General features: G+C 44.9%; 1 protein-coding gene across 1 annotated transcript; it reads right to left on the reverse strand.

Annotated features, from left to right (window-relative positions):
• Window positions 1-11,129: 11,129 nt before the first annotated feature.
• LOC311312530 (piggyBac transposable element-derived protein 4-like) lies at window positions 11,130-13,466 on the reverse strand (the record flags this gene model as incomplete). Its single annotated transcript, XM_084442491.1, has 3 exons — window positions 11,130-12,569; window positions 12,656-12,798; window positions 13,403-13,466. 3 exons carry the CDS (start codon window positions 13,464-13,466, stop codon window positions 11,130-11,132), a joined length of 1,647 nt encoding a protein of 548 aa, XP_084298617.1.
• Window positions 13,467-18,763: the final 5,297 nt, after the last annotated feature.

The following is an 18,763-nucleotide window of genomic DNA, read 5'->3' on the forward strand; positions in this document are numbered from 1 at the left end:
ATGTTGTGACAACGTCCATCTATGGTCGAAAATAACTTTACCCTCCTAAGTCTAATTAGACTTTACTGCAACGTTGCAGAAACATTGGCAACATGGGTCCCTGCAACGTCATTACATAACGTGACAGTAACGTTGTATTACAGTCCTATTAGGCTAGCAATCGGGCTATCCCGTTACGTCACTGCTTGCTGGTTCACAGTTAAAGTAGGCAGGATTCTTTGCCAAACTGCTCCTGTATTATTTTATTTTTATTTTTTTTGCTTATATCCTTCATATTGTACTGTATGTTGAGGTGAATAACTCATCTTAGAAATGTTATTGATTGTATATTTCCGTTTGTTATAAATTGAATGCTTTTTCATTAATTACAAAAAATTCTACTAACTTTTCGGTGTTGACCAAGATATCATTTTTCAAAAGACGTGTCGAGAAATCCCATTCATTCTCTCGGCATTATGGAATGCTTCCACTAGGGGGCGATGAGATTACTTTCCCTCCCTAATGATGTGTTCGCCGCCTACGTCACAGCGGGGGGGGGCACACAGCCTCTTGGTAAAAAGGCAAACGAACTCGCTAGCCACAGTAGCTCCGTTTCATGTAGCTAATTATGCCTCAAAGCTGCTGTGCTGTGAACTGTACAAACAGAAAAGGACAAGATGATGGCCTCAGATTCTTCAGCATCCCCTCGAGATGTCACCCTTTTCAGAGGAACCGCCGAAAGCTGTGGTTTAAAGCCATAAAGAGAGCAGATTGGGGACCAACAAACACTTTTTTGTGTGGTGCACACTTCATCTCTGGTAAGTTATACCAGTTACCTCGGGGGTTTTTTCTCATCAAATTACATTGATTTGACTGTTGGTTTAGCTATTTATTTGTTTACTTACCAGTAATAATTTAAGTAAACAGAAGTAACTCATAACCTGCACGCTAAACTAAGTTCAGGAATTGGAAGCCTAATGATAGCTAGCACGCTACCTAGTGCTAGCTAGCTAAGTCAAGGCCCGAACTTGACTAACGTTTAGACAATATTGCAAATACTCCGACAAACTATTGCAAACCTTTTTTCTGTTACTGCTGGCTTTGTGTTCGCCGCGAACATTTGCAGAAAAATAAGCGAACGATCTGAGCTGGTAGTTTGTTAGTTAACGTAACTCTAAAATGGCCGCTGGACTGAGGGAAATGTGAATTGTTTGTTTGTTCGACTCTGCTGAATTTGAGACTCACATTGGGAGCTCGCTCGTGTCAGGCTTTCTAAGGCCATCACGAATCTTAGTCTAATTTTACATAGGCAAAAGTGAAGGCGAAGCCAAGATAATGCTTTATATATTTTCCATTTGTCTGGAAAGTGGGAGACTGAGAACGATGCCACCCACGAGGTAAGCGGGGTACAATGGACAATAACGTTAGCTCGAAACAAAGATGGAGGCAGCTTTGTTTGCCACATTAGTAGTATCGGTGTGTATTGTTGGAGTTCACGAGTCAAATACAGGCGTTCCTGTTAAAACTGCGAGTAGTAACGCGTGATTCACGGGCCTTATACATTTAATCTGTGCACTGCAATGGCTAATGCCTAAACTAGCTTCATGTTTCCCACACTGATGATTGACCGCATCTGTCCTGGGCCGGCAGAGAATCCCCAAAAAAAAGAATAGTATAGAATAGTGGCGTGTCACTAATTACTTATCGGCTGTAATGACTTGTTGAATTGTTGTTTTAGTCGCTTCTTCCCCTCTGCCTACCTTCCCATAGGGTCCTTATGTGTTTATAACCTTAAGATTTTTTGTTTATTGGGCAGACTGTATTGCAGTGTGGAGTTTCTGGGGGAGGACACTGTGTCGGTTGTCCCAGTATCCTGGCTCTCCAAAAAGGATGGGATAAGAACATGTTTGTGTGAACAATGTTTCTGATTGGTGTGCTACTTTTCAATTGTACAGGGAAGCGGGTACTAGCATGGTTTCACTCACAGTTGCAGATGTGTTCCTGGCCAATGAATGAGTCAGCCAACGGATAAAGAGCTGTGTGGAACCTAACCCTGGCTGGGCGCTCCACAGAGTCCGGGTTTTCCCAAAGTCCACAACTGGTACTGTTTGCATTTTAAGCTGTTAAAAAATACTGATGGGCGGGGGGAAAAGATCATGACTCATTATTCTGAGGAAAAAGGATGGCTGAAATGTATTGATTATGGTACTTTATGCACACAGATCATTACGAAGGTGCCAGGCTCATGGCAAAAGTCTTTGAGCAGCAGTCGTCAATGGACGAGTGCCAAGACGTTCGAAAGAGACGGCGCAACACGCGCTATCACTCCAGTGACGAAGGTAATATACTAAAGTGCATTCAACAGTCCCAAAAGAGTAGTACTTTTGAAATCGAGTAATCTGAGCTAACATACTGATATTCCACTAGATATTCCAAGCCCCGGGCAGCCATTGGTCCCCACAATGCAGGCCAAAGACGGTATGCCAGGTGCCGGAGTTGAAAGGCCTCTGCCGGCTGTCCAGTACAATCCACGTGTGCTGTACAATCCAGGTATGCATGTTTGTGTTGAAATGAAATGTCTATGCCTACTGCACACTGATAGTTGGACTATTTTTTATTTATTTTGAATACCATTTTACTCATCTTGCAGATTTTCCAAGCTTGTCCCATGTGAGCGAGTGGGGCCCAGTACCCAGGTATAGCACCCCAGCCAGACCAGGTAAGAGTGGCATGTACTGCTGTGGTGTCTACCTGTCATGTCTTTATTTATTTTCCCTCCAAATGCCAGAAGCCAAAGCAAACACCATAAAGTTTTCTGCTAATCCCTTTAGGTTTTCAGTTAAGTCTGTGATTGGCTTTTTTAGATTGAATACCATTTTACTCATCTTGCAGATTTTCCGAGCTCATCCCCTGTGAGCGAAAACCACATGAGCCCAGGCCTCATGTATGGCACCCCAGCCAGACCAGGTAAGAGTGGCATGTACTGCTGTGGTGTTGTGATGTCTACCTGTTAATGTCTTAATTTATTTTCCTTCAAATGCCAGAAGCCAAAGCATGCTGCCAACACCATACAGTTTCCTGCTAATCCCTTTCCTTTATCCCTTTTGTTTTTCAGTTAGGTCTGTGATGCCGTCGCCCAAGAAAACGGCTCCAGCACCATTGACTTCATGTACCCCTCTACCGAATCGATGCTGCTCTGCAGATGCTGGTATGGAACTTCTTTATGTTGCATGCAGGGATATATTTTGAGTTTCATTTAGTTTTATGTCAATGTACTTATAGCCACATCTGTGTTTATCTAGATTTCCAGAGGTCTGTACATCAGCAGTTCTCAGACTTGCGGGAGCAACTCCGTGAGCTTGCACAGAGTGTGAGGGAACTGGCAGAGCATGCGGCCTGGGGAGTCTGGAGCCCAGGGAGAAGTGCTGGATGTACTGGACCCTGCCCAAACGGAGGAGGAGCTGCAGGTCTTTGAGGCCAGGTTGAAGGACCGGGAACATCAGAGGAAGATGGTGAGTGTCTGCAGGGCAGAACTTTGTCTTATTTTTGCAGGAAAGGGTATGGTTATCAGGTTGCAGGGTATCAGGATATCAAGGGTATCAGGTTGCAGCAATGTTGCAGAAACGTGCAATTTAGACTTTTGTATGGTCCACTCAACGTCAAGTTAAACGTGCATGCAACGCAAACGCGGTATCTGCACACAAGTTGCTGCAACGTGCAGGTCCAACGTGTCTGCAACGTGCCTGCAATGTGTACACAACGTTGTGATTTCCGTGATGATTTCGATGTATATTGCTGCAACGTTGTATACACGTTTATATATTACTTTGTTACGTTGCTGCAACGTGGTCTACACTTCCGTTGGCTACATTTATAATTTGCATTACAAAACAAATCAGCTCCTTGCACAAGCTCCACTACTTCCTGAAACTCTACAGGCATATTTCTTTACCGTCCTATACTATTGGATAGCAAAAGCGATGAATCCGGTGTGCAGCACACCTGATCAATCACTTCCATCCACTAGTATAGGCCAGGAAAGAAATACGCCTGTAGAGTGTCAGGATGTAGTGTAGCTTGTGCAAAGAGCCTATTAATGTCATAGTCTATGCAGCAAGCAAAATTATGGTACAAAAGTTATGACACAACACCATTCAGTCAAGAAAAAATTATTTTATTAAAAAAGTACACAATGTCTGGCCTGCAACATGATAAACAAGTTTAAAAACAAAAAGGATTTAAAAAATAAATAAATACAAAAACAGTTATTTACAAAAAAAGTTATTTACAAAAAAATGGCAGGCTGTGCTCAGATAGGCTGGGGGGGGGGGGCTGTGCTCAGATGGGCTGCGGGTGGGCGTCAGATGGGCTGGGGGGCAGCTAGGAAGGGAAGTCTTCCTCATCAGAATGCTGGGGAGTGCTCAAATGGACTGTTCTTGGATGGGCTGTGCTCAGGCGGACTTCTGCAGATACCTAAAGACACAATGAAATGGCCGTAAATACACAACGCACATACATGCACAAAAAAGTGGTACACAATCTTTGGAACCATGCAGTGTCACTGGGTAGGAGAAACCAAAAAAAAAGACTACTTACCCTTCTGCATTTAGCAGGGGCATGTTTCAATGTCTCCTTCAGCTGGGCGGCCACCTCCGCCATCGTAGCCTTTGGCATGGAGACCATCACTGCACCTTTAAGTTATCAAGAAAGGTAATGGTTTCAATTCACATCGGTCATGGAACAAAGACGATGTATTAAAAAATATTCAAAATATGAACCATTTCTTACGTGTTAGAACATTGAAGAGTGTCATACTCTTCAGTGGCTTCTTCCCCTTCTTCCCGTGCACACTGTAGGCGCTCCACACCGCATGTGTGGCTACAGCTGACAGCACCCGCCGGACTGTGTCCGCCAAGTCTCTGCCACCAATGGCACCTAGGTATTGTGTCTGCAAAACAAAGACAGTCATTTACTGTACCCTTCCCTGCACTGCAAAAATAAGACAAAGTTCTGCCCTGCAGACACTCACCATCTTCCTCTGATGTTCCCGGTCCTTCAACCTGGCATCGCAGACCTGCAGCTCCTCTTCCGTTTGGGCAGGGTTCAGTACATCCAGCACTTCTCCCTGGGCTCCAGACTCCACAGGCCGCGTGCTCTGGGCCAGTTCCCTCACAGTCCGTGCAAGCTCACGGAGTTGCTCCCGCATCTCTGAGAACTGCTGATGTACAGACCTCTGGAAATCTAGATAAACACAGATGTGGCTATAAGTACATTGACATAAAACTAAGTGAAACTCAAAATATATCCCTGCATGCAACATGAAGTAGTCCCATACCAGCATCTGCAGAGCAGCATCGATTAGGTAGAGGGGTACATGGAGTCAATGGTGCTGGAGCCGTTTTATTGGGTGACGGCATCACAGACCTAACTGAAAAACAAAAGGGATAAAGGAAAGGGATTAGCAGGAAACTGTATGGTGTTGGCAGCATGCTTTGGCTTCTGGCATTTGAAGGAAAATAAATTAAGACATCATAACACCACAGCAGTACATGCCACTCTTACCTGGTCTGGCTGGGGTGCTATACATGAAGCCTGGGCTCGCATGGTTTTCGCTCACAGGGGATGAGCTCGGAAAATCTGCAAGATGAGTAAATGGTTTTCAATCTAAAGAAGCCAATCACAGAGCTAACTGAAAACCTAAAGGGATTAGCAGGAAACTTTATGGTGTTGGCTATGGCTTCTGGCATTTGGAGGGAAACTAAATAAAGACAAGACAGGTAGACACCACAGCAGTACATGCCACTCTTACCTGGTCTGGCTGGGGTGCTGTATGATCTGGCTGGGGTGCTATACATGGGGCCTGGGCCCCGCTCGCCCACATGGGACAAGCTTGGAAAATCTGCAAGATGAGTAAAATGGTATTCAAAATAAATAAAAAATAGTCCAACTATCAGTGTGCAGTAGGCATAGACATTTCATTTCAACACAAACATGCATACCTGGATTGTACAGCACACATGGATTGTACTGGACCGCTGGCAGAGGCCTTTCAACTCCGGCACCTGGCACCTGGTCTTTGGCCTGCATAGTGGGGACCAATGGCTGCCCGGGGCTTGGAATATCTAGTGGAATATCAGTAAATTAGCTCAGATTACTCGATTTCAAAAGTACTACTCTTTTGGGACTGTTGAATGCACTTTAGTATATTACCTTCGTCACTGGAGTGATAGCGCGTGTTGCGCCGTCTCTTTCTAACGTCCTGGCACTCGTCCATCGACGACTGCTGCTCAAAGACTTTTGCCATGAGCCTGGCACCTTCGTAATGATCTGTGTGCATAAAGTACCATAATCGATACATTTCAGCCATCCTTTTTCCTCAGAATAATGAGTCATGATCTTTTTCCCCCCCGTCAGTATTTTTTAACAGCTTAAAATGCAAACAGTACCAGTTGTGGACTTTGGAAAAACCCGGACTCTGTGGAGCGCCCAGCCAGGGTTAGGTTCCACGCAGCTCTTTATCCATTGGCTGACTTTGTTCATCGGCCAGGAACACATCTGCAACTGTGAGTGAAACCATGTTAGTACCCGCTTCCCTGTACTATTGAAAATTAGCACACCAATCAGAAACATTGTTCACACAAACATGTTCTTACCCCATCCTTTTTGGAGAGCCAGGATACTGGGACAACCGACACAGTGTCCTCCCCCAGAAACTCCACACTGCAATACAGTCTGCCCAATAAACAAAAAAAATTAAGGTTATAAACACATAAGGACCCTATGGGAAAGTAGGCAGAGGGGAAGAAGCGACTTAAACAACAATTCAACAAGTCATTACAGCCGATAAGTAATTAGTGACACGCCACTATTCTATCCTTTTTTTGTATTTTTTTTTATTCTTTGCCGGCATCTGCCCAGGACAGATGCGGTCAATGGCGGTCTATTGTCTATGGTACCGCGATTACCTCGTGGGTGGCAGTCTCCCACTTTACAGACAAATGGCAAATATATAAAGCATTATCTTGGCTTCGCCTTCACTGTTGCCTATGTAATATTAGCCTAAGATTCGTGATGGCCTTAGAAAGCCTGACACGAGCGAGCTCCCAACGTGAGTCTCAAATTCAGCAGTCAAACAAACAAACAATTCACATTTCCCTCAGTCCAGCGGCCATTTTAGATTAACGTTAACTAACACACCACCAGCTCAGACCGTTCGCTTATGTTTCTACAAATGTTCGCGGCGAACACCAAGCCAGCAGTAACAGAAAAAGGTTTGCAGTAGTTTGTCGGACTATTTACAATATTGTCTAATGTTAGCCTAGTTAGCTTTGTGTCTGAAAACCTAACGTTAGCTAACGTGGATTTTAACGCAGGCCTGCGCTGGTAATGTACAAATGTAACTTAGTGCGCTCTTACCTTGAAGTCATTTTTCGAAGTAACGGTAAAAGTAATTAGTCGTCTTTGTGTTCGTCTTTCTCTTCGTGTTTGCGTCTTCTCTCTTCTTCGTCTGCGTCTCTCTGTATTTTTCTTCGTCGTCTGGGGGTTTAAATGCCCCACCTGAATCCTCAGTCGCCGAGCCATTGGCCAGTTATTTGTTAAAACGTGACCAATGACAGTACAACTATAGTACACGTTAGCCAATAGGATCCCACCAGACCGATGCAAGCGGATGTCCGGCGCTTTAAAATTCATCTTCTTCTCGCCTACATCTGAAACAGCGCCTCGCTACCATACAGAGAAGAAGAGGAACAGGAACAACAACAACAACTACTACTATTGAATTCAGGTCAGTACAGTGTGCATTAACCAGCTACAGTATAGCTGGTTAGCCGGCTAGCAATATTTTAACCTGCAGTAACCTGCTAACGTTATACGTTTTCTGTTATCCGGGCGGGCAAACAACAGACAGGCTGGCATTGAAGCTAACGTTAGCACCCCTGTGTTTTTAACTATTGTTGCCCACTGCATTAACAGATGTAATGTTTTTGATACACACGGTAGTAACGCTTTCGAATTCGTATCACTGGCAAGCCTTTTAAAGCTAGCCAGCCTAAAATTGGCTGGTCAAACCATGCAGTTCATGTATACGCCGCCATCATGGCTTTGTGTTGGAGTTCAGTTCAGTAAGATTGTGTACTTTTGGCCACCTCCGACATAAACTGTTTTTGTTTTTTCTGATTTAATTACACTTTTCCTCATATTTGCATTGTCCCTGTTGACGTATTGTCATGGAATTTTACACCTAGTCTCAAGACTATTCAGATTCATATCTTTTCTTTCAATACCTATTCATCCAGTCCCCTGCCTTTTGCTATTGTAAACACCTCAACCTTTTGTTTCTCTCTCTCTTTTGTAATTGTAAACACCTCCTCTACCTCGCTCTTCCTCCTCTCTTTGTTTAAGTCAGAAGGGCCACACCTTCTGTCCTTCCCGTCCTGGCTCAGACCTTTTGTTTTCTTTGTCCATATTCAAAGTGAGTTTTCATCCCTCGACCACTGTTTGATATCCGTCACCTTACGATGACGTATAGACAACTCAGCCAATCAAATATCGGTTGCACCACATCCTTGCTTTGAGCAGATATTAGGAGGATACCCGGCGAGCTCATGTTACTTCTGTTGGTGAACCACTCTGTGTTTTACTTTGAGGTCCGTTTGCAATCGTATTGTTTTCTTAATAAATCTGACTGAACCTATTTTTGAGCGAACCTAGGCTTTGGCAAATACTTCATTTTTCTCAACTACAATTGGCGACTCGGGACGGGATCAACTGCCGTGAGGTTCGCCTGGAGTGGAACCGAAGGAAGCAGACGTGCGGAGCGGTAGCCGCTCTGGAAAGCTTCTCTCTTTGCGCTATTGCACTGGTTCGGAGAAGTCCGCCGTTGGTTCCACTCGGCTAAACTCACGGTACGTTGAAAAACGAATCCTTTTATGCTTGGTATTTGCCTTGGTTTTGGTTCAGATTGTGTTGGTCTAGATTATTGAAAACAGAAACCCCGGCGTGGGTATTTTTTAAGTAACATATAAGGAGTTGTGAACAGAAATAGATATATTTATATATTGTATTGTCCTTTGACTTCATCCTTGTTTCGTTACGAGGGTATATGCCGTTCAGAAGAAGTGTGAGTTTGGTCTCGTGAATTTGTTCCCCTGCAGTTGATGTACAGTTAAGGTTGTTTATCGGTTGCAGCTTAGAACGGGTTTTGAGTTAATACGCCAAAGCTGGCACAGAACGGGCTTCCCTTTGGCCGGTCGCAGGAGTTGTACCGTTGGGTGTTTCCTACCGAGGGTAGGGCGCTCGTTGTTGTTGATGTTCGTTTCAGAACGATTACCAACTAGCTTAAGCCTCATTGTTGATGTTTCGTTTCAGAACGATTGCCAACTAGCTTAAGCCCCGTTGTTGATGTTCGTGTTAGCACGATTGCCAACTAGCTTCGAAGTGATTGTTGATGTTTCGTTTTAGAACGATTACCAACAGATGTAGCTACGGGAGTGATTGGTGTTTCCAATCCGCGTTTCTTGGAGAAACGTTTTCCCCTTTTATCCCGGGTGGTTGGGTAGCTTCCAACCAAGAGGGCTGGGGGTCAGCCGAGTGTCGTAAACGTGGGCCTGTGTGTTCATCGTGTGTTTGTCGTGTGTTCGTCGTCTTTGGTCGTTCTTTGTGTTGCGTCCCTGCACGGGCGTGTTCGGTTTGTTGTTTACTGTTTGAGCTTCGGCTCTGTCTTGTATTGTTTGTTAACCCTTTTAGTACAGTAAGTCCAGTGCCCAACATTCCGAATATGAATTATGAATATGAATTTCCAATACAAACCTGTTTGTGGTGTGTTCATATTACGTCCCACATATGAACTTTATATACCATATGAAAGGTAAGAATTTGGGCTTTCAAATGATATAAAACATATCTATTAATATATATTATTATTATATATGACTAATATGATTTCACACAGCAATTTTGACCAAAATCATTTTCGGCTGTCATATTTCATCAAACAACTGCATTTTTAACAATTTTACTAACAAGCTAGATCTAAACTTAGAGTGTATGAGATGTGCACAATTATGTGGGCTATTCAGAATAAAAAACAGATTAGAAATATCATCCTTTGTTCAAAAGTTATGACCATTATAGTGATAAGTGGGGAAAGCGGAACAAAACAAACAATTTCAATGGTCTGGATTTGCATTACTGCTTTGGCTATGAAAGGGGCAGAACGTGTTTCAGGACTAATTTCTTTTGCATATTTTACCAAGAAGACTTCAGCTTTCAATATATGGCAGTTGTTTGCTATAATACACCTCTAGTGTATGTATAATCAATGTGTAATAACAGTGTAATAACAAGAAAATGACACAAACGGAATTGGATTTGAAGTTTTAGTTTTCAATAAAGTTGTTTTTTTAAAACAGGATTTACAGGTAAAATTATGAAACAATGATGAACAATGAAAATAATGAAACAGGACAGCAGTCGCTGCCCATCTTTCGTCGCAGGCTCAAAACTCATCTCTTCAAGAAGTACTACAACGATCCTCCCTCTTATGCACCTATTGCATTTGAGATTGCTATTCTTGCACTTTGCCCAGCACTAGATTATGCTCTCAGTCACTTGTTTTAGAAAGGAGATGCACTTGTGAGTTCTGGCAAGTAGTAGTACATTGGCTTTTTCTATGTTAAATGCAATTATTGTTAGTCGCTTTGGATAAAAGCGTCTGCTAAATGACTGTAATGTAATGTAAATGAAACATCAGTGCAAAAAGGTTCGATCCAAAATGAGAACTATGTACAAACTATATATGAGAACTATGTACAAACTATATATGAGAACTATGTACAAACTTTATGAGAACTATGTACAAACTATATATGAGAACTATGTACAAACTTTATATGAGAACTATGTACAAACTATATATGAGAACTATGTACAAACTATATATGAGAACTATGTACAAACTATATATGAAAACTATGTACAAACTATATACAAACTATATATGAGAACAATGTACAAACTATAAACAAACTAAAGTTTGAGCCAAAATGAGAACTATATACAAACTATATATGATAACTATGTACAAACTATATACTAATATAAACATTTTTGGGGGGGTGGGGTGGGGGGATGGGGGGGATTGGACTCAGTCACACAGCTGCACCCTTGTGATAGTCCCTAAAACAGTTCCTGTCCACCTGGTGACAGAGGACCTGATGGCATGCCTCGCACTTCCAGGGTGTCAGCCTCTTGCACAGGATGCAGCGTCGTCGCCCTTCAGTGGCTGCCATAGAACTTGGCTGTCCAGTACTGATGGGGATAGCAAGGTGGTCCCGGCTGGGGGTGGTCAGAGGCGTGCTGTGGAGGGGAACTCCGAGGAGCTGGGCAGAGAGCTCCTCCTGGAAGGCCTGACGCGTGTGCCTCCGCTCAGGATATAACTCTCTGTAGAGGATGTAGCTGTTGGTCACAGCGATGTCCACACAGTGCTGGAAGACGGTGACTGGCCATCTCATGGTCTTCCTGTGGACGGAGTTGGTGCCCAGCATTTGGTCGGATGTATCGACGCCGCCCATGTACTTATTGTACTCTGACACAACCGTTGGTCTGGGGACAGGGATCCTCTGGTATCCCTCACCTGTCTTCCTCCAGCGCAGCACTGTCTCCCCACTGTAGACAGAGTGAACGGTGGTGCACAGGGAGACCTCCTTTGTGTCCATCCACTTCACAAACAGAAGGTCATCCTCTCTAATCCACCGGATGGAGCCCCTTGGTGACCTTTTGTGCAGTGCGTTCTCCTGCGTGGTAGGAACGCCGACTCTCCCCTGCCTGTAGGTGCCACAGGCCCCGAAACCCTGCTCGCTCAGATGACGGAAGAGCTGTGGAGAGGTGTAAAAGTTGTCACAGTAGACAATGTACCCAGACCCGAGGAAGTCCTTGTTGACGAGCTGTGACACCACATCAAAGGACAGCCCCTTCCCCGACGCCTCTGCCGACTTCCCTTGGTACAGCTTGAAGTCAATTGTGTAGCCGTTGGCATCTGCCAGCACAAAAAACTTCAGCCCCCACTTAGTTGGCTTGGCCCTCATGTACTGCTTGATCCGGATCCTAGCCTTGGTGGGAACCATCCTCTCATCCACCGAGATGTGCTGTCTGGGGTGGTACAGAGACATGCACCGGATCCTCAGCATCTCCAGAAGAGGTCTGACCCGCTGGAGGAGGTCATGGTCGTCAGTGCCCCTACACTGGTCATTCACGGCATCCTCTTCTGGGTCGCTGATCTTGATGTTGGAGGAGATGGCCTGGAACCGCTCCCGGGGCATGATGGTGGCAGGGAAGGGCACGCTGAAGATATTGTTCTGCCGCCAGTAGTCAGAGATCTTCGGGAGATGGACCACAGACATGTAGAGCAGCAGACCTATGTAGCGCCTCATCTCCTTTGGGGTGACATCCATCCACATGAACTTATTCCCAGCCTCCAGCCTCTTAGCTGCATAGTGGTTGGTGTTAGCACACATGGCCTGGAGAACCTCAGCATCAAAGAACCTGGAGAAGATCTCATCAGGTGTTGGCTTCCCCACAGTGAGAGGGGGCTGCACGCCTGGGGTACGCTTGGGGTTGAACCTCAGACGTTGAGGGACCCGATCGTCTGGATCTGCCTCCGTCTTCCATCCTGAACATGCATCTCCAGCATCTCCAGCACGGCCAGCACGGCCAGCACGGCCAGCACCACCTCTCCCTCTCCCACGACGGAGCCCACGCCCCCGGCTCTGACCCTGGCTGGGACCACAGAGGGATGGATCCTCCTCCTCAGAAACCACACTGAAAGTAATAGAGAAAACCATAGACAAGTGAAATCTACTCTAATTTTTATGATTCTGAACACACACACATACATATTTTCATTTACTACTATATTACAGTCATTTAGCAGACACTTATCCAAAGTTACTTACAATAACTAGGCCTACATTCACTGTAGAGGGTCAAAATAACTAATAGTTGCTAGAAATCACAGATGTATCCCTGCTTTCACACACACACACACACACACACACACACACACACACACACACACACACACACACACACACACACACACACACACACACACATGCGCTCACACACGCACACAGTGCAAGACATGTTGAGGTGGTATTCTAATCATGCAGCTAGCTATCGGTTAGCGCATAGGCGCTAGAAGCCCACAGCAGCAATGTTGACTTGTCACCACAAAAAAAACAACTTACACTCAAAAGTTACCTCATAAACGTCAAACATGATGCATACAAAGTATGTACAGGCTAGCCTAACGTTAGGTTACATAGCATTTGAGACATGATATGGCTAAATATAGCTAGACACATCTGCTGCATTCATCCGTCACAATACAGCTAGTATCCAGTCATTTACCTTGACAACAGACTCGGAGCAGTTGCCTGTTGTTCTCCCAGCTCAGGCAACTGGCTGTCATCCTCATCCGTGTCCATCTCCAGAAAACGCTGGGGTAGCCTAATTGTTCTTCCTGACCTGCTTCTTTCCATTTTGAACAAAATAAGCTATCAAATGTCGTTCTCTCTCACTCTGCTCGTTCTCTGCTTCGCGCGTCGCTCGCTCGAAAAAACCCCTGGACAGAAACCCCGTCTATGCGTTGCTGGGGAATTTGAGCTGGTGGGGTTTACCGTAATGCCCCTAATGTACAAAAAAGAGCAATTTCTCAGCTTTCAGGAAGTGTTGAAATTTTTTAGATAGCGCAAACCGTTCAGGAGTTATGGTAATCTGAAGAAGAGTACCGCGGATGTCTTTTTTTCGTCTCGCCGGCGAGACGGTCGTATTCAAAGGGTTAAGCGCGCCATGGATCCAGGTAAAGTATTGTAAGTATTTTGTACACTGTTTCTTTGTTTTCTTTCGAAATTGTATTCCTTTGTTTATTTCCCGCCTGTTTTTACTATACTTTTCTTTTCACCGTTAGTTCTGAATTATTGGCTGTAGGGTATTGTGTTAATCATGAATACCAATTCTACTTCGCTGTCTGGGTCAGCTAAGATTGTTGCGCAAAGGTTTTGGGATGATGCTTGTGTACAGTTTTTGATCTGGGCGAAGCATTCTGATGTCCCCCTGTCCGGTACACTCAAGATTAGTGAGTTAGCGACTGTTAGGGCTCAGTTACAGGCGTTTGAGATGACTAGGTTAGGAAGGGAGCCTGGAAATGCGATAGATTGGAATGCATTCAGGAAGTGGGAAATAGTCGCACACGAGTGTTTTTTCAAGTCAGAAAGACGCGTAGCTGAGGAAGTTAATCAGAGAGGTGAATATTCAGAGTCCCTCCCCCCTCCTAGTCATTCCGTTTTGAACTCTATCACGCCGACTCGGCACTCAGAGCTCACACATCCTTCCCAAACTATGACTGGTTCACCCGCAGCTGCTGCCCCGCCTCCCAACTCTGTTTTTCCGTCTGCTCCCAACCAACAACGACCACAGGGTCGTCACACGAACAAGAATCGTAGGGATAGAAACAGAATAGACTACAGAATGAAACCGAGGGAGGGAAACGAAAACGGAGACAGAACTGACGTGTGTTTTCACTGTGGTAAAACTGGTCACTGGATCAGGAACTGTCGCAGTTACCGCAGGCAAATTGAAAGGGAGAATCCTGCAACCTGGGATTCGGCGCCACCTGCTGGGGTTCCCTTGAACAACCCACAAGGTAGATTTTAACTAGCCAATATAGACTTTTTTTTTTTTAAGGTAACAGGATAAGACATATGTAGCTGAAGACGTAAGGTTTGTGCATAATAGTGGGGGGAATAGATAATGTTTGCCAGTGTCTTCATCTGAATACAGCATCTCCTAACCCAATTATATATTTTTTAAATGGTTATGTTAATATCTCATGTTTATAGTTTGAGGCACATTCATCGGGCCTGAGTGTTTTTTCTGAGTGTTTTTTACAGACAACTGTCGTTCCGGGAGTGATGGGTGAATGCCGAACCAGGAGATGGGCACAGGACCGGAGGTGTAGATGGAGGTTACCGGCCTGTTTCCCTACAGATGGGCGATCTGTGGTTTGTGGGATGCAGGGCCAACGCCATGTCACCGACTCACTGTGAGCGACAGATAAGTATGACATAGGGAAGAGACCATTTTGTCCGAAGCGTGCCCAATACTCTGTCCTCAAATGCAGAAGAGGAGCTTGCACTTAACCATGTTTCTGAGTATCTCCAACAGACTGCTGATAACCGTTCCTGACCAAAGAGGGGAACAGGGAGACCAGACCAGAGGACTCAGAGGGGAACAGGGAAACCAGACCAGAGGACTCTCCTTTTTTCTCTTCTGTTTTGTCTCTGTTGTCTCTCTCATCTGTGGATCCACAGACGGAGCACTTCATCAGCCTGTACTGGGGGAGCGGGAGCGCCAAGGTGGCCCTCCAGCAGCACGACCCGGGCCGGCCCTACGTGGAGCAGTACCGTGTGGACCGGGTTCAGTTCAAGAGCCTGTACGTGCTGCTGGCGCCCTGGCTGTGTGGGGTCCACACGGACACCGTGTCCCACCGCACCTTCACCCTGCTGAACCAGGACAGGGACTCCCTCCTCACCTTCCGAGAGCTCGCTGGCTGACCGCTCTATGTAGACCTGCCAAATGGGGAGACAAGAGACTACCAGGAGCAGATGAGCAGCCTGAGAACAGGCCAGAAAACATGGAAGAGAAGTAGATGTTGCGGGATGAACCTACCCGTCAAAGATGGAACAATCAGCACCAGGACATTCTGGCCTGTGTGGAATAGCTGTCAAAAGTAGCTGAGAGGACGGTCCATGCAGCCGAACCAGAGATCTCAAGGGCAAAGCGGTCACTGCCACACTGTCCTCTCCTCTGATGAGCAATCGGAGAGTGACCTTGACAGTCACCGCCACACTGTCCTCTCCTCTGATGAGCAATCGGAGAGTGACCTTGACGGTCACCGCCACACTCTCCTCTCCTCTGATGAGCAATCGGAGACTGACCTTGCCGGTCACCTCCTTCTCGTGGTTGTGGTATGACAACATGGACAATCTCAACAGCAATGACTGCACCTCTAATCGCACACACTGGAACCTACATTAAACATTCAGAGACGCAAACATGGAAGCTATGATCCATAGGACATTACATGCGATTATTCACAACAAGAGTGAATGAACTTTGAAAATATCTTGAAAAAATATCACATTTGTTTACAAGAGTTACAATGGTTGAAACATGAGTTGATAAATAAGTTTGGGTTTTTCCTCTAAATTGACCAAGAGGTTTTTTGCCCTTCTTACACTGGTAACCATTTCATCTTTTTGCCTTGTTCAATTTTAATCAAGGTTTTTTGGTGAATGGTTGTCCACTTTTAGACTATAAATAGTATATAATCATGTCATCTTTTTTACCTTGTTTCCTGTCATATTTCTGAAACAAGAGGTTTTGGTGCGTGATTTGCATGTGGAAAGAAAATAATCTATTTTTGTTCTTGCTCCACCTAGTGGAGAGATTACTTCCTTTCCACATGTATAGCATAGAGTTTTCTTATTTTATATTTGATGTATATATTTTATGTGGCTGTTCAGCCACATATGAGGGAGTTTGTCATGGAATTTTACACCTAGTCTCAAGACTATTCAGATTCATATCTTTTCTTTCAATACCTATTCATCCAGTCCCCTGCCTTTTGCTATTGTAAACACCTCAACCTTTTGTTTCTCTCTCTCTTTTGTAATTGTAAACACCTCCTCTACCTCGCTCTTCCTCCTCTCTTGGTTTAAGTCAGAAGGGCCACACCTTCTGTCCTTCCCGTCCTGGCTCAGACCTTTTGTTTTCTTTGTCCATATTCAAAGTGAGTTTTCATCCCTCGACCACTGTTTGATATCCGTCACCTTACGATGACGTATAGACAACTCAGCCAATCAAATATCGGTTGCACCACATCCTTGCTTTGAGCAGATATAAGGAGGATACCCGGCGAGCTCATGTTACTTCTGTTGGTGAACCACTCTGCGTTTTACTTTGAGGTCCGTTTGCAATCGTATTGTTTTCTTAATAAATCTGACTGAACCTATTTTTGAGCGAACCTGGGCTTTGGCAAATACTTTTTTTTACTAATTTTTCTCAACTACAGTATTCCATAGTTATCGCCATCAACCAACTGTGTAATATACAAAAGTCACTCGCCTTGAAAATATTGCTAGCCGCCTAGCAAAAGCTAACAATAGCGTCGTTGTGTCTGTGGGTATGGCGCGTCACTGCTACGCGACGTGTTGTTGGCCATATAAGCTATAACTAGCCGGCTAGCAATATATTTACAAGGATTGACTTTTGAATAGTATGCACTGGGTTGAAATTTGTCCACAGGGACACTCTAAATATGCGTAGAGATTTGTTTATGTATTAAAAAGCAAGCATGTCGTAGGTGGCTGAACGTACAGAAACACCGTTCATAACAGTGCGTTGTCCCCCCACTTCCGGAACTACCGTGTATACTAAAATCAAATATCGCAACACTCAACACCCAAATCTAAACAATCACTATTGTCTGTCTGTTATGTTGAGATTTCTAAAAGGGCTCTTCTGTTTTTTTGTGTTTTTTATAGGATGGACTTGGAAGAAAGGAGACAGAGAAGGAATCGGTATAGAAGGCATTGGAGAGCTGGACACAAAATGTTCAAGGAACTTAGGGAGTTTCAATGGCCCCTCCACGATGCTGAACACAGCCACATGCAATCCATAGATGGCACTGCGGAGAGCTATAATAATCATGAAGAGATTGCAAGAGTTGATGTCCCTGACTTGGATGAAGACGCCCTTACAGGCAGCAGAGAGGAGGATGATGAGATGGTGAGAATTGATGTCCCTGGCTTGGATGAAGACGCCCTTCCAGGAAGCAGAGAGGATGACTCGGATCATCTGCGAGAGGATGACTCGGATCATCACCGCGAATATGACTCAGAACATTCCCAAGAGGATACAGACTCTGATCATTCGGCCTCTCTGCGTGAGGAATTGCGGGACTGGACAAATGCATACCAAGTCAAGCTCAATGCCCTGGATGCATTGCTCAAGATCTTGCAAAAACATGGCCACCAAGAACTGCCTTCCTCCAGCCGTACAGTAATGCAAACACCCAGAGACATTATTGTTGAGAAGAGGTCAGCGATGGAGTACATACATCTTTCACTTGAAAAGATGATACACTTGAGCAATACCCACATGGAGATTTTGAAAACATCACAGAGGTTGAATTGTCCATTAATGTGGATGGCCTACCACTGTTCAAAAGTTCAGGCCAAAGTATGTGGCCTGTTCTCTGCGCTGTCCAGCTTCAACCTGTCAAGATCTTCCCTATAGTTCTCACTGCTGGGGACAGCAAACCCAAAGACTTGGACTTTTTGAAGGAGGTGGTTGCCGACCTGAATGCTGCGATGAGTAATGGCCTTCTGTTCAGGGGCAAGAGGCTCCAGGTTAAAGTCCGATGCATTGTCTGTGATGCTCCTGCCCGCGCACTTGTGAGGAACACGAAATACTGCACTGGGTATTATGGATGTGACAAGTGTGAGCAGGAGGGTGCTTATGTGACTGGTCGAGTCACATTCCCAAAAGTAGATGGCCTGATTCTGAGGGACAATCACTCCTTTAGAAACAAAACGCAAGAGCTACACCATCGAGGTGACACCCCACTATCCGATTTGCCGATTGACATGGTTGCAGCATTCCCCATTGATTACATGCACCAGAGTTGCCTTGGGGTTATGAAGAAACTGCTCCTCACCTG

The sequence above is a fragment of the Borostomias antarcticus genome (assembly GCF_949987555.1).
Source record: "Borostomias antarcticus genome assembly, chromosome: 8".
Lineage (NCBI taxonomy): Eukaryota > Metazoa > Chordata > Actinopteri > Stomiiformes > Stomiidae > Borostomias > Borostomias antarcticus.